We start from the raw sequence: 16,984 nt of genomic DNA, 5'->3' as shown, positions 1-16,984 counted from the left end.
CTTGGCAATGATCCAGAAGACGGACATTGACACCCTCCACAAAGAGGGTAAGTCACAGAAGGTCATTACTGAAAGGTGTGGCTGTTTACAGAGTGCTGTATCAAAGCATATTAAATGCAAAGTTGACTGGAAGGAAGAATTTGGGTAGGAAAAGGTGCACAAGCAACAGGGATGACCGCAAGCTTGAGAATACAGTCAAGCAAAGCCGATTCAAACACTTGTGAGAGTTTCACAAGGAGAGAACTGAAGCTGGAGTCAGTGCATCAAGAGTCACCACGCTCAGACGTCTTCAGGAAAAGGGCTACCAAGCCACTTCTGAACCAGAGACAACGTCAGAAGCATCTTACCTGGGCTGTGGAGAAAAGAACTGGACTGTTGCTCAGTGGTCCAAAGTCCTCTTTTCAGATGAAAGTAAATTTTACATTTCATTTGGAAATCAAGGTCCCAGAGTCTGGAGGAAGAGTGGAGAGGCACAGAATCCATGTTGCTTGAAGTCCAGTGTGAAGTTTCCACAGTCAGTGATGATTTGGGGTGCCATGTCATCTGCTGGTGTTGGTCCACTGTGTTTTCTGATGTCCACAGTCAACGCAGCCATCTACCAGGAAATTTTAGAGCACTTCATGCTTCCTTCTGTTGACAAGCTTTATGGAGATGCTGATTTCATTTTCCAGCAGGACTTGGCACCTGCCCACACTGCCAAAGGTACCAAAAGCTGGTTCAATGACCATAGTGTTACTGTGCTTGATTGGCCAGCAAACTCGCCTGACCTGAACCCCATAGAGAATCTATGGGGTATTGTCAAGAGGAAGATGAGAGACACCAGACCCAACAATGCAGATGAGCTGAAGGCCACTATCAGAGCAACCTGGGCTCTCATAACACCTGAGCAGTGCCACAGACTGATCGACTCCATGCCACGCCGCATTGCTGCAGTAATTCAGGCAAAAGGAGCCCCAATTAAGTATTGAGTGCTGTACATGCTCATACTTTTCATTTTCATACTTTTCAGTTGACCAAGATTTCTAAAAATCCTTTCTTTGTATTGGTCTTAAGTAATATTCTAATATTTTGAGATACTGATTTTTGACTTTCATGAGCTGTAAGCTCTAATCATCAAAATTAAAAGAAATAAACATTTGAAATATATCAGTCTGTGTGTAATGAATGAATATAATATACAAGTTTCACTTTTTGAATGGAATTAGTGAAATCAACTTGTTGATGATATTCTAATTATATGACCAGCATCTGTATGTACATGTAATAGGCAGTTACAGTTACACATATGTAACAGACCGAGTCTGTTACACAGCTACTTGTATACTTAAGTACAATCTTGATACACTTTATTTTAAGTAGCATATATGCCTGTGTAATATTCTGTAATTTTAATGTAATTAGAAAGTTATTACATGTATTTGACCTGTGCACTGGTGGGTTAAATCAAACTAAGGTGCAGCTGGATAGGGTGTACAGTATAGATACACATGAAGTACACTTAAGTACAATCTTGATACACTTTATTTTAAGTAGCTTATGTGTCACGAATCCGGTCTGTGGCCTTCCGCCCGATAGCCACCAGAGGTCGCCCTTCCATCGAATTGACTCTTGCACTACACTACTGTTGCACATCACCCACCGACTACAATACCCATCATCCATTGCACTGACGAGACACACACACACACACAGCTGATTGCACTGATCACACAATTTACTTAAGCCATGGATTTCCTTAGTCAGATCGCCAAGTATTGTCTGCATTTATCTCTCTCCTAGTGATAGCAACCTTACGGAGCCATTCCGTGTTTTCTGAAGTTAAGTCTAGCCTAACCTTGTTTATAGTCTGTTTCATCTGTGTCCTGATCCTTGCCTGGTTTATCTCGTCTCGTCTGTCAGCCGCATGCCCTGGATCTATTGTCTGTTTGGATTAACCCTTGTCTTGCCGTTTCGGACTCTGTTCGCGCCTTGCCTGGATTATTGCTCACGTTTTGGATTACCTCTCTTGTCTAGCCCTCTGGATACTGTTTGCTGTTGTTCGACCCTGCCTGTATTTTGACCATGTTTTACAAATAAAGCTTGCACTTGGATCCGCACGTCTCACGTCATGTCTGCCTCGTTACATTATGCCTGTGTACTTACATTTATAATTACGTTGTATAAAGTCTGCAACACATGTAACAATCTTTTGGTTACATAAGTAGCTGTGTAACAGACTCGGTCTGTTACATATGTGTAAGAGTAGCTGCCTATTACATGTACATAATAACAAACTGTAATTACAGGCTGTTCCATAACTTAATTACATGGTAAGTACATTTTATTTCAGTACAACGGCTACTACTAAGTACTTAATTAGGTGATTACTCTGTATTATGGACACCTTAAAATAAAGTGTTACAATATGAACACAGTAAGTACAATGTACTTATTTTTTAATGTTAGTACATAGTCGTTAAGGCCACTTAAGTGGGACCCAATTTTTGAATGGGTGCTGCAACACATTTCATCCATCTCTTACAGACACAAATAAAACAACAGTTTTTGTAGATCAGTTTCTTTAAAACACAAAACTGTGTAAACTAGGCACTGTAGATTCCTATTTTTTAAAAACTTCACACATGAAGAATCATTTCCATCAATATGATGTACTGCATGCTGGAGAAATTCTCAGGTAGAAACACACTGCTTAGTGTAGGTAATAAAAAGCACAAAAAAAGGACTTGAAAAAGATCAACAGAAAAAAGACTTGAAACAAAGATCAACAGCCTCAAGTAACGAGTGCATTTAAATGGCATGGCCTGAAACAATGGCGAAGGTCCGGGATGTCATTGTCTTGGTCTCTGCATTTTGCAATATTCCACCATGTTGGTCCCCTCCTGTTAATTACACAACACTTAGTCTTGCAACATAACAAGTTAATTGTATTTTATGGACATCATATATAAACATATACAGTCAAGCGTTTTCAGAATACCCCTTTCAGAATCTGCAAAATGTTAATTATTAAATGTTAAAATGTACTGACCTGAATAAGATATTTCACGTAAAAGATGTTTACATATAGTCCACAAGAGAAAATAATAGTTGAATTTATAAAAATGACCCCATTCAAAAGTTTGCATCCTCTTGATTCTTAATACCGTGTTGTTACCTGAATGATCCACAGCTGTGTTTTTTGTTTAGTGATAGTTGTTCATGAGTCCCTTGTTTGTCCTGAACAGTTAAACGGCCTGCTATCCATGCATTAAGAGCCGGGGGGTGAAAACGTTTTGAATTTGAAGATCAGGGTAAATTTAACTATTACTATTTTGTCTTCTGGAAAATGTAAGTATCTCCTGTAGCTTCTAAAGGGCAGTACTAAATGAAAAAATATGATATTTAGGCAAAATAAGAAAATACACATCTCCATTCTGTTCAAAAGTTTTCACCCCCGGCTCTTAATGCACGGTTGCATGCCAGTTCCTCATTTGTCCTCAGTGTGAAAAGATGGATCTCAAAATCATACAGTCATTGTTGGAAAAGGTTCAAATACACAAAAATGCTGGAAAACCAAAGAATTTGTGGAACCTGAAGGATTTTTCTGAAGAACAGCAATCAGTTTAACGGTTCAGAACAAACAAGGGACTCATGAACAACTATCACTAAACAAAAAACACAGCTGTGGCAGTCGCGTAGCTACGGGTGGGCACTTTCATCTGTGACCCACCCAATAAGAAGTTTGTAATTTTCCAAATGGATGTAATTTATTAAATGATACTAATAAACGTATTTCACTGTAACTTATTTTTTATTTATTTATTAACAATATTAAACGCTTGTTTTCATGTTCAATTGCAGGTCATTTTCCCTCTTCCAATAGATGCATCATACCCTTGAAAGAAATACATAAACTTTGTGCTAGATCCTGGTCACCACAACAAACTGCATAATTTGCAGCTGCGCACATTTCTGCAGTCCTCGATGCGCCTTAACTGACAGAGACGTTTGATTATGAAATCATCAGCGAAGCCCCGTTGTTTCAGACTGAGGTAATGCTTTTTAATAAACTTCCTTTAGTTAACGTTAGTTAATGCATTAACTAGGGTTAACTAACATACTAATGCATTAACTAACATTAGCAATACGTTTGTTACCATGTTTATTCATCTTTGTTAACCAGCTCAGGCAAATGTTAACAGATACAACTTTTAATTTTAATAATGTCCTATTAGTAAATTTTGAAATGAACATTAAAATAACAAATTACTAATGTTAATGCATGCTTTAGAAGTACTGTGTAATGAACCTTGGTGCATGCAGTTTTCATATACACACCTGGCCCACCCAGTTTTATGTAGGCCCACCCACTTAAACATTTCTGGCTATGCTAGTGAGCTGTGGATAATTCAGGTAACAGCACAATATTAAGAATCAAGGTGATGTAAACTTTTGAACAGGGTAAATTTTTTATAAATTAACTATTATTTTCTCTTGTGGACTATATGTAAACATTTTATGTGAAATATCTTATTCAGATCAGTACTAAACAAACAATAACGCGCATTTTGTATGATCCTTCTTATTTTGGTAAAATAATTAACATTTTGCAGATTCTGAAAGGGGTAAGATTTTTTTTAAATGTTTTTTAAAGAAGCCTCTTTTGCTCACATGAGACGTGAGACGTGTGGATCCAATTGCAAAGCTTTATTTCTGAACATAGACAGAGACGAGGTAATAACAGGCAGGGTCAAACAATGGCAAACAGGTATATAGAGGGCAAGGCAAGAGAAGTATCCAAAACAGGCGTGTTCGATCGTGGGCTAACAATATCCAGAGGGCTAAGACAAAAGAGGTAATCAGTAAACAAAGCAATGGTCCGGGCTGGGGCAAACAGTATCCAAATGGCAGGGCAAGGGTTAATCCAGGGAACACGGGCTAGAATAAGAATACAGGAATACAGGAATACAGGCAAGGCAAGGCAAGGCAAGGCAAACTAACAAGGGCTCTGTAGAGTAGCTAAAGCTAGGGGAGCGATAAGCGCATACAATACTCGGCAGTGAGGGAGAGAAAGTCCATGGCTTAAGTAGAGTGTGTGATTGGTGATAGTTGTGTGATCAGTGCCTTCAGCTGTGTATGTGCAGTCAGTGTAATCAGCTGTGTATGTGTCATCAGTGCAATGGATGATGGTTAATGTAGTCCGTGGGTGCCGTGCAACAGTAGTGTAGTGCAACAGTCAATGTGGTGAGCGAGTGACCTCTGGTGGTGGGTGAACGGAAGTTCATAGGCCGGATTCGTGACACACCAAGCCTACATTTATTTGATCCAAAATACAGTAATATTGTGAAATACTTATACTATTTAAAATAACAGCTTTCTATTAGAATGTATTTTAAAATGTAATGTATTCCTGTGATCGAAGCTAAATTTTCAGCATCATTACTCCAGTCTTCAGTGTCAAAAGATGCTTCAGAAATCATTCCAATATGCTGATTTTCTGCTCAAGAAACATTTTTTATTATTGTTATTATTAATATTTAAAACAGTTGAGTACATTTTTTTTCAGGATTCTTTAATGAATAGAAAGATCCAAAGATCAGCATTTATCTGAAATAAAAAGCTTTTGTAACATTATACAGTATACCATTCAAAAGCTTGGAGTCAGTATAAATTGTTTTTTATAGAAATTAATACTTTTATATAGCAAGGATGCTTTAAATTGATCAAAAGAGATGATAAAGACATGTATAGTGTTACAAAAGATTCTATTTCAGATAAAAACTGTCCTTCTGAACTTTCTGAAAAATCTACTCAGCTGTTTTCAACATAATAATAGTAATAATAATAAATGTTTTGTGAGTTTTTGTGGCTATATATATATATATATATATATAATATTAGAATGGTTTCTGAAGGACCATGGGAGTAATGATGCTAAAAATTCAGCTTTGACATCACAAGAATAAATTACATTTTAAAATATACTCAAATAGAAAACAATTGTGGTATTTTAAATATTAAAAATATTTCAAAATGTCATTGTTTTTGCTGTTCTTTGGATCAAATAAATGCAGGCTTGGTGAGCAGAAGAGACTTATTTAAAAAAACATTAAAAATCTGGTAGTGTGTATATATATCCACCTCTATTAGAGTAGAAAAAGTAAGACCTGACGACCTCTCTGCCTTTCTTGTATATTGATGGGGGAAGCAGAGTGAGTAGGACTTTGAAAGCACTCTCCCCTTTAGCATCTAAACCATAAGAATAATACAGTGCAAACTATGAAACTGATCTCATAATCAAAATGACACATTGAAACACTTTTTCCTGTGAAAATGTCTTCATTCCTTTAAATAGCTTGGATGTAACTACACCTGTGTGCCTGTACATGCATTGTTGTGAATATGCAAATTAGTCCACACCCCCATTCAACCACTGCAGGCCCACCACCCCATGCTTATGTGATAAGTTACATTTATGTGATGCTGGGAAACAAAGGCAGGGTTTTTGAAACTGTAAATAGTTCACTGGAATTTGAAGGACAAAATACTGCTGACTGATGAATTTGCACATGGAATATTTTTATAGCTACTTTATGGAGGGCCTAAATGCTTCAGGCTGGTAAGCAACAGCCCAACATTAGTGAAAAGTTTCTCAATGATAAGGTAAACAACAAAGCTGCATTGGTAACACTTTAGTATGGGGAATACATATTCACTATTAACTATGACTTTTGTGTTTTAACGTTGTTGCAGTGCAGTGTTTCCCACAGGATTTTGTGACGTATGAAGTCACATATTAATTTGCATATTCATAACGTAATTGTGTCAAGTTTGCGTTCAGATAAGTTTTGGCACTTCAGATCTGTTCAACTCTATGAACTGTCACATACTGTAATACAACTGAATGCCCAATAAAGCTGTTCACATTATATTGTCTGTTGTCATACATAAAACAAGTATAAATTGTAAACACGACCCATTAATACTACATGTTAACCATGAATCACTCTCACTATACTCCTTAAATCCTGATTCATAATAGCAAAATGGTCCAATAAAATCAATATGCATCTAACTTACACTAAAAAGTGACTATACGCGGTGGTTTTGGCTATATTGCTGTTTTGTCTCATTCAGCGCACAATAGTAACAAACTATGAGCATATTAACAGACAAATTATGTTCATATTTAAAAGTCCAAACAGTCAATAAGCAACAGGTGCTTGGAAACACTGTTTTGTAAATGATTTATTGCCGATCACTGCACAGAACAGACGCCGAGAGAGGCGACACTGCGCCGGGAGAGTCAGACCTCGGCAGACGGAGCACTGGAGACATCTTGTGGCACCACAAATAAATCAACGTATGGGAAACACTGTAGTGATTAAATTTAGGTATGGGGTAGGATTCAGGGATGCAGAATATGCTCATGCAGAATTAACAGCCAATATACAAGCTAATAAGCAACTAGTTAAATGTGAGAATTGGTTCCTATACTAAAATGTTACGATTGTATTAACCAGTTGATATTTGTCAAATACAGTTGAATTTTGTTTTATAGATTATAGGCATATTGTAAGAAATAGCTTACCTGGAGTCATGTCAGCCAGCTCTAAATGCACCTTTCCATCTCGCTGGGCATCGGCAAGAATTTGGTCTGCAATTGTAGCCCAGTCTTCAAAAAGTTTCTGTCTGCCTCTGATAGCTTACTAAAGTCTCATGAAATCTGATGAAATTTGAAAACAAAAAAAACAAATGTAACCAAAATCCATAATGTTTAAGATATCACATGGGCTTGAGAGTAAGCATGTGTTAGGAAAGAAAACAAGAGAGGCTCATGTTAGATATAACCTTTAATAAAGGTGTCAGCCAGGGTGTCAAGCTGCCTTACCTTGTCCATCTGCACCAGCAAGAATCTCATACCTAGAATGAAATTTCAGATTAAGAAAGCATGTCAATATGTTTTTGCATGCAACTGTTTTAAAATGTACCGCTGCTTTGATGTCTTGATTATGACCAGTGTTGGGCACCTTACTTTAAAAAAGTAATTAGTTGTAGTTACTAGTTACTTCTCACAAATAGTAACTGAGTTAGTAACTGAGTTACATCATTATAAAAGTAACTAATTACCAGGGAAAGTAACTATTGTGTTACTTTAAAAAAAAAATTCAAATGTCAAATAACTTTGGATGGCCCCAATATTAAATGTTAAATTAATGAAATGGACACTAAAAATAATAAATTATTATTATAAAACATTGTACATTAATCTACACTATTTATCTACTGACACTTAGTATCAGTCAGTCAAGCATTATAATGTAATATTATGATAATTTAATATTATATGATAATAGAACTTTAGTAATTAGAATAACCAAGTATGAATGCATATTTGTCATCAATATAAAACGCACTAAGGATTAATGAGCTGCTGGGTTCATGAATATTAATCACGTTGTCTGCGTTCGCTCGAATTGATTTGCTGAAATCAAAACAGGGACTATAGTAGGTGAGCGCCAGCCAATAAGATTGTTGTTTGCACATTAGCTCCGCCCACTACGAGAAAGCGGCAGTTCTTAAAAGCTGAAGAATTCCAAAGGAACTCCGTTATTTTGACAGGAAAATACAACAAAGAATATCGTTTACATGTAGCGCGTCAATTCTGCATGTTATGAAAGACTCTCTTGCTCTGTATCTTTCTTTGCGTGCGTGTTTGTGAGAGAAAGCGACGGCGAGTCGTGCACCTTCACACTAGAGTTTATGGTACGTCAAATGCTACACTGCGCATCCATTCAGATAGACTGAAAAATTAAATTCTAATAATATAATATAGTAATGCCACATTTTATTGTCAGTAATGGTAACGGCGTTGTAACAGGGGAAAAAGTAATTCGTTTGATTACTCGTTACTGAAAAAAATAACGCCGTTAGTAACGCCCTTTATTTATAACGCCGTTATTCCCATCACTGATTATGACACGATTCCATATTATACAGAAGGGTTGGCACAGGCAACCTAGCTAGCCATCTCACCACTGAACTGCGTTTATGTCAATCTAGTCTCCAATCTGGAGGGCAGAATCGACACTTAAAAAATAAAATCAGAGTGCATTCCCATTTAATTTTTATACTGGTCTCCTAGTTGTAAAGCAATACACGCATTCACTAAAATAGAGGAAGAAGGACCTCATACACCACTAATTTATAATGTAGCTAAAACAACATTACATTTCAGTAACAAATAATATTACATCTCACCAAGATTGGTTTTCTGCGTATTTTTAAAATTCATAAAAGTATAAAATCAAATTATTTTCTGCAAACTCTACCAGATTCTTGTTCTGCATCTCCCCATGTACCACTGTAATGATTGTCATGTTGTTTTACTGTATAATTTTTTAATAATTGCATACCAAAGTCAAGAAAAATGCTATTTATTACCTCACTGTATAACATATTTTAAAAATTCATAAACGTATAAAATCAAATTGTTTTCTACAAACTCCACCAGATTCTTGTTCTGCATCTCCTCAAGTATCACTGTGATGATTTTCATGTCGTTTTACTGTATAATTGTTTAATAATTGCATATCAAAGTCATGACAAATGCAATTTACATTGCTGTATGGACATATTTTAAAATTTCATAAAATTATGAAATCAAATTGTTTGCTGTAAACTCCACCAGATTCTCGTTCTGCATCTCCCCACGTACCACTGTAATGATTGTCATGTTGTTTTACTGTATAATTTTTTAATAATTGCATACCAAAGTCAAGAAAAATGCTATTTATTACCTCACTGTATAACAAATTTTAAAAATTCATAAAAGTATAAAATCAAATTGTTTTCTACAAACTCCACCAGATTCTTGTTCTGCATCTCCTCAAGTATCACTGTGATGACTTTCATGTTGTTATACGGTATCATGTTTTAATAATTGCATACCCAAGTCAAGAAAAATGCTATTTATTACCTCACTGTATCAGATATTTTAAAAATTCAGAAAAGTATAAAATCAAATTGTTTTCTACAAACTCCACCAGATTCTTGTTCTGCATCTCCCCAAGTATCACTGTGGTATCACCAAGTATCACTGTATCACATGTTGCTTTACAGTATCATTTTTTAATAATTGCATATTGGTGGAAAACTATTTGATTTTATCCTTTTATTCCTTTTTAAAATATGTCTTTACAGTGAGGTAGTAAATAGCATCATGAGTTTGGTAGGCCTATGCAGTTATTAAAAAATGAAGCAACATGAAAATCACGACAGTAGTACTTGGGGAGATGAAGAATAAGAATCTGGTGGAGTTTGTAGAAAACAATTTGATTTTATATTTTTATGAATTTTTAAAATATGTCTATATAGCAATACAAATAGTATTTGTCATGAATTTGGTATGCAATTATTAAAAAATGATACAGTAAAACAACATGAAAATCATCACAGTGGTACTTGAGGAGATGCAGAACACAAATCTGGTGGAGTTTGTAGAAAACAATTTGATTTTATACTTTTATGAATTTTTTAAATATGTGATACAGTGAGGTAACAAATAGCATTTTTCTTGACTTTGGTATGCAATTATTAAAACATTATACAGTAAAACAACATGAAAATCATCACAGTTATACTTGGGGAGATGCAGAACAAGAATCTGGTGTAGTTTGTAGAAAACAATTTGATTTTATAATTTTATGAATTTTTAAAATATGTGATATAATGAGGTAATAAATAGCATTTGTCATGACTTTGGTATGCAATTATTAAAAAATGATATAGTAAAACAACATGAAAATCATCACAGTGGTACTTGAGGAGATGCAGAACAATAACCTGGTGGAGTTTGCAGAAAACAATTTGATTTTATATTTTTATGAATTTTTAAAATATGTCTATATAGCAATACAAATAGCATTTGTCATGACTTTGGTATGCGATTAAAAAAAATGATACAGTAAAACAACATGAAAAGCATCACAGTGGTACTTGAGGAGATGCAGAACAAGAATCTGGTGGAGTTTGCAGAAAACAATTTGATTTTATACTTTTATGAATTTTTAAAATATGTGATACAATGAGGTAATAAATAGCATTTGTCATGACTTCGGTATGCAATTATTAAAAAATTATATAGTAAAACAACATGAAAATCATCACAGTGGTACTTGAGGAGATGCAGAACAATAACCTGGTGGAGTTTGCAGAAAACAATTTGATTTTATATTTTTATGAATTTTTAAAATATGTCTATATAGCAATACAAATAGCATTTGTCATGACTTTGGTATGCGATTAAAAAAAATGATACAGTAAAACAACATGAAAAGCATCACAGTGATACTTGAGGAGATGCAGAACAAGAATCTGGTGGAGTTTGCAGAAAACAATTTGATTTTATACTTTTATGAATTTTTAAAATATGTGATACAATGAGGTAATAAATAGCATTTGTCATGACTTGGTATGCAATTATTAAAAATTATATAGTAAAACAACATGAAAATCATCACAGTGGTACTTGAGGAGATGCAGAACAATAACCTGGTGGAGTTTGCAGAAAACAATTTGATTTTATATTTTTATGAATTTTTAAAATATGTCTATATAGCAATACAAATAGCATTTGTCATGACTTTGGTATGCGATTAAAAAAAATGATACAGTAAAACAACATGAAAATCATCACAGTGGTACTTGAGGAGATGCAGAACAATAATCTGGTGGAGTTTGCAGAAAACAATATGATTTTATATTTTTATGAATTTTTAAAATATGTCTATATAGCAATGTAAATAGCATTTGCCATGACTTTACCATTAAATAAGCCATTAAATAAGAAGTGCCTGTATAATGTGTTTTTAATCAGCTTATTATTATCCAGACTGGGCTTCAGTTTGATACGTGATCTAAACACTCTTTAAAAAAAAAAATGCAACGCCAGGTTGACGCGCAACAAAATTTTCGGCGAAGCGCAGATGGCGTGACTGCAGTTCGGATTCGGCATGTCGCTGACATTTACTTGAAAAAAAATATGCCCTTAAAAGGTCAATTTTAGTATGAAACGATCTTGCAAAACATTCCAAAGCCATACAGTAACAGTTACACAGACAGTAACTGAACATGCCATCATATTAACTTACCTTATAATCTTTCTTGATGCAATATGCGTGACTGTCTGACTACGAGACGAGTGAAGAATCCAGAAAGTTTGATGAAGAGGAAAAATAAATAAACCGGTTGGGTCAAAATAACCAACCCAGCGGTTCAGTGGTGAAAGAACCCCTTACAGTCGATTTGACCCAGCACAAACAACTCAGTTGTGTGTTTACATTACCTCAAACAACCCAGAATTATGACCCAGCACAAATAACCCAAGAATGTGTTTACAGAAATAACCCAGCACCTTTTAGAGTGTACAGTCAGGGTTTCATCTGCATAGTTAAACACATCAAAAGACTACAATTAAAAGCCAAACTTTTGTCATGCACTGATCTACTTACCATTAAAGGTGGCAGTGCATGCATGCAGAAGTATAATGGAAAACAAAATAGCTTTGACCCCCATGAGTACTGATCAGGGGTCACTTCCTCACTGTAGATGAATCTCTGCACAGACACTGCTTCTTCACTCTCTGAGTGCTCGGTCTCTTCTCAGTCCATTTATATAAGGTGACATCACTGGAACCACCCTCCACTGAGCCCAGATTCATTCATGCTACAACCTACAGAGCGAATGAGAAATCGAGCTGTAATTGACAGACATCACAGCTCCGAATGAGATATATATGAATGATGATTTATTTGGGTGTCTTCCCTAAAGCTCCAACATGATTTCATTATAATGCCTTGATGTGCCCAAAGACCTGCCTTCATACAGTATTCAGTATTTTCACTTTACTTGGCTGCCAGGACAACATTGGCAAACACAATGAAGAGATATATAATATATAATATTTAATATTTTAGTTACATGGGATATCTACGACAGTAAAAGAACCAAAACCCCAGAAGACATTGAGCAAATAAATATAACAAACAATAGGGTAAAAATGACAAATTATTTCCATGTCTTCCACCTTTTTAGTCAGCTGCAAATATGGCTTGACCCCAAAAAATTCTAACAAAAGGCTTCTCAGTGGTTTACAGTAGTATCAGATGTACTTAAAAACATACTAAAAGTTTACCAAAGTTTGACTCCAAGAAAGGTTCCATTTTCAAAATGATCATTACTCCTTAGTATTCCTCCTAGACCAAGAATACTATTCGTATTTTTTTCCATATATACAGCCGCCTAGTACGGAAATCATGCTTTCTTTCTCCCGCTCGCTCTCACAGACGCACTCATAGTACAGAAACGCACTCGCTCACACACGCAGAGACGCGGACAGAAACTTGTTGTCAGAGCTGCGGCTGACCCGCGACTTTATCAATGAAAAAGTTTTGCAGCTGAAAAGCTACATGACATTTCTCAGTAGCGAGGTTCTTGAAGCAGTTCAACTTAAAGATTTGCTAGTACACGCTGCTGCTGCTGAATGCTGCTGAGAGACGCACAGATGCAGGTATTCACACGCGCTTAATATCTCTCTCTCCCTCTCTCTCTTTCTAATAACTGCATTTTAGCTTACATATCAATGGTTTAAGCCTCTGTTATTAGCTCCAAAATGACGTTTTGGAATTTGCAATGGAAGGTTTGGGATGAGGTGTGTAAAAAATTAGCTAGTTCAACACACACGAGATTTCAGGATGCAAACATGACAAATGTCTTGAAACAAATCATCTGAACAATTGATGTGTGATTGGGACTCCAGGCCGTTAACATTATTAGAGAAATAATGCACTCCCGAAGTGGTTGTGGGCGCCGCGCCTATTAATGGAATGTTTTTTCTCAGTTCTCAAACTAATTAAGAACTACATTCAATTTTTATTGACTGACCGCAAGTGCTTATTGCGATAGAAAACTCTGTAACGGTTTCCACTGATTAAGAAATATTTTTGTTTGCTTGGGTGGTAATATTAGGCCTATTATATTACTAGGGAAGGGGGGCCCAAAAATTAGTTTCGCCTATGTCATGAAAAGAGGTAAATCCGGCCATGCGCTCCCCACACAGCCATCTGGTAGTATTTCACCCTCCTCATCACTGTTTCTGGTGGCTAAACGAACACAATGGTACAACAAGATGCCATTTGTTGGTGCAAAGCATTACAAACTCCATCAGCATAGCTATAGCCTTAATCACAGCTCTCCTTCGCTTGTCTGAGTATGATGTTTCCAAGTGATCATTCTTGGTAGTGAGCACATACAGTATATAGAGTAACTCACTAAGGTCAGGGGTCGAGAACCTTTTTTGACCAAAGAGCCATTTTTTAAATTTTTGGTTAATGCATTTTTCCAAAAGAGCCAAAGTAAAATAAATTTAAAAAAAAAAAAATAATAATAATAGGCATATATATATAATATTTGTGTGTGTGTGTTTCAATAACGTTTTAATAATAGTAACTTTAGGACCATATAAAATACACAAATAAGCAACAAATCGTCAAAAATTGTGCAGGGCTTTTACTGTGAGGTTGATTTACAACATGAGAGGGATGAATTCTCTTCAGAGTTCTCTCTCTCTGCGTCGTGGCAGGTGACACTCACATCCTTTATCTTAAATGTTTGCATTATGGAGAGAAGTGGCACCAGCAGCCAGAACAGCACACATATGCATGTGGCTTTCCTTGCGCTCCTCCAGGTCAGAGAGGTGATGGGAAACACCACCCTACCAGCAGCCTGTCCACACTCATGCACATCATCAGCAGTATGAAGCAATACATGTAGCAGTAGTAAGCTTCACTGAGCACACGACACGCCGCCTCACCGAACACCCAATCTGAAGCGTTCAGCTGGTAGTGGATCTTCAGAGGCAGCAGCAGGGTGAAGAGCAGGTCCACACACGCCAGGTGAGACATGTAGATCACTGCTGGTTGTTTCTCTTGAATCCTAGAGGTGAATGTTACCAAGGCCAAAGCATTCAGAGGCAAACTAATGAGGATGATGATGATGTAGAATGAGGGCAGCAGGCCTTTGAGGAAGTCAACAGACTCATCTGAGATGATGTATGTGTCCTGTGTAGTCTTGTTGCAATCCACTGCATTCAGATCAGTGTTGTTACGTGGCTGTCTAAATTGAATAATTTCTTTAAGAACTTTGAAAATACGAGTAAACTAACTGAATCTTGAATCTGTAAACAAACATGCAAAAAGAAAGAAATAAATAATAAATAAAAACAACAGCAACTGTGAAACTTCTCATCACCACCAGACAAATATAGGTCAACAGAGGGCTTTTCACACTTGAAATCGTTAACACTTAAGCCCTATTCGGACGGTATTAGTTTTACATGGAGAGGTGGGCTAAAGTAATTTTTACCAGAGCTTCTCAGTGATTTTAGTCCCGTCCGAATGTGCCATCTCAGTAATCATTACGGACGATGTCAGTAAAGATTACGGTGACTTTTACTTTCTGTAAAAAGGTCCGGAAGAATTACCTCAGGTAATACTAATCCTGTGCGAATAGACCAGCTGTAAATATGTACGTAAATATTCCGTAATTTCCTATTTAAAAGTAGTTTTCCACGTTTTTTCCACGCTTGAAGAAACATTCAGTTGCGTTCTAGGTGGTGGGACAAGTCTGCGACAAACCTCGAATGTTTTCTGAATATGACAATGCTTACCATTCAGATCAAAAAGAAGGTCGAAACTAACGACTCGAAAGCACTTGTTAGAGGCATGAAACTTCTGTTAGCTTTAGGTAAGTGTCTATTGCAAACAGAATCCAATCATAATTTAATTAATTTAACTAATAAATCGATGGATGCAGCACGCACATGACGATAGGGAGGTGACGGCGGTGCGTAAATCGAGTTACTCCTCCCACTTCTGGTAGTTTTACTGAGATTTCTTATCCCATGCGAATTGGCCATTAATATTACAGATGTCCTGTGGTAAATTACTCCATCTACCCTTGTAAAACTAATCCAGTCCGAATAGGGCTTTAGTCATTCTAAACCCTGGGTAAATGGAATCCTGGGTTACCTTGCTTCAAGTTTCACACTGCTCATAATTTACCCAGTGTTAACAAATTAATGCTGGCTATTCATAAACTGACGTTTAACAGTGTCTATTCCTAAACCTGGAATAGTTGAAGAGGTGCTATGGAGGCCAGCAGGGGGTGCTCACCCTGTGGTCTGTGTTAGTCCTAGCACCCCACACTGTTAGACATTTCAAAGGGTTTTTACAGTAACTTACTGGCAACACAGTTGCCAGTAAGTTACTGTAATTAAGATTACAGTAGCAAACTGCATTTGATTTAGTTTGCTACTGTACCAGAACCAGTTAATTACTGTAAAAAACAATCCAATTCATCAGTATACTACTGTAATTCATTCATTTTAATATAGATTTCATTAGATTTGATTATTTTTATATAGAATTCATTTTATTATTACTCTACATAGGTACTACTGGCATTCAGTTAAAACAGACACAATAATTACAAAATATCAAATTCTTTATTTAAAACATTGTACAGTATGTATAACACTTAAAAATACAGTCTTCCAATGCTGGAACAGTGCTTCTTCACCATTTCTCCTGTCTTAGGATGTTTTGCAGTGCATTATGTTGTGTCCTCTGTATTTATCCTCACAAAGAATCTTTAGGCAACAGAAACATAATGGGGAAAAAAGACAAACATCTGCAAAACCCAGGTGCTGCTCCAAAACGTGGCCACCACCTTTGCTCACCATCCACTTTGTTAGTGACAGAAATGTCTTCTCTGAAAAACAAGAAGTAGAAATGGCACACTTTTAAAAGGCAAACTCCATATACAGTAGAATACACAAACCTCTCAAAAACATAGTTGGCTAACATTAACTACTAACACCTGAACAAAACTTCACATTCGTTAACCTAATGTAAATATAAGATAAGCACTTGAAAAAAAAAAAAAA

At 36.1% G+C, this 16,984-nt stretch overlaps 1 protein-coding gene and 1 pseudogene across 3 annotated transcripts in view; both read right to left on the bottom strand.

Moving 5' to 3' along the window:
- The window catches only part of LOC131529512 (proteinase-activated receptor 1-like), a 32,184-nt gene extending 19,567 nt beyond the window's left edge, over positions 1-12,617 (bottom strand). Inside the window, exons 1-3 of one of the 3 annotated variants that reach the window (XM_058759306.1) lie at positions 12,492-12,617; positions 7,871-7,902; positions 7,571-7,705 (exon numbers count right to left, since the gene is read on the bottom strand). In XM_058759306.1, the coding sequence (XP_058615289.1) occupies positions 7,571-7,580 (10 nt within the window). In that variant the 5' untranslated portion in view covers positions 7,581-7,705; positions 7,871-7,902; positions 12,492-12,617. Of the gene's footprint in view, positions 1-7,570; positions 7,706-7,870; positions 7,903-12,131; positions 12,191-12,491 lie in introns of those variants that run through there. The other 2 variants (XM_058759307.1, XM_058759305.1) reach the window with 2 other exon arrangements.
- Positions 12,618-14,547: 1,930 nt separating this feature from the next.
- On the bottom strand, positions 14,548-16,891 carry LOC131528378 (proteinase-activated receptor 1-like; annotated as a pseudogene).
- Between the last annotated feature and the right edge of the window lie 93 nt (positions 16,892-16,984).

This window comes from Onychostoma macrolepis, chromosome 21 (assembly GCF_012432095.1).
Source record: "Onychostoma macrolepis isolate SWU-2019 chromosome 21, ASM1243209v1, whole genome shotgun sequence".
Taxonomy (NCBI): domain Eukaryota; kingdom Metazoa; phylum Chordata; class Actinopteri; order Cypriniformes; family Cyprinidae; genus Onychostoma; species Onychostoma macrolepis.
Note: the sequence above shows the minus strand (reverse complement) of the source record. Positions and strands in the feature narration are given on the sequence as shown.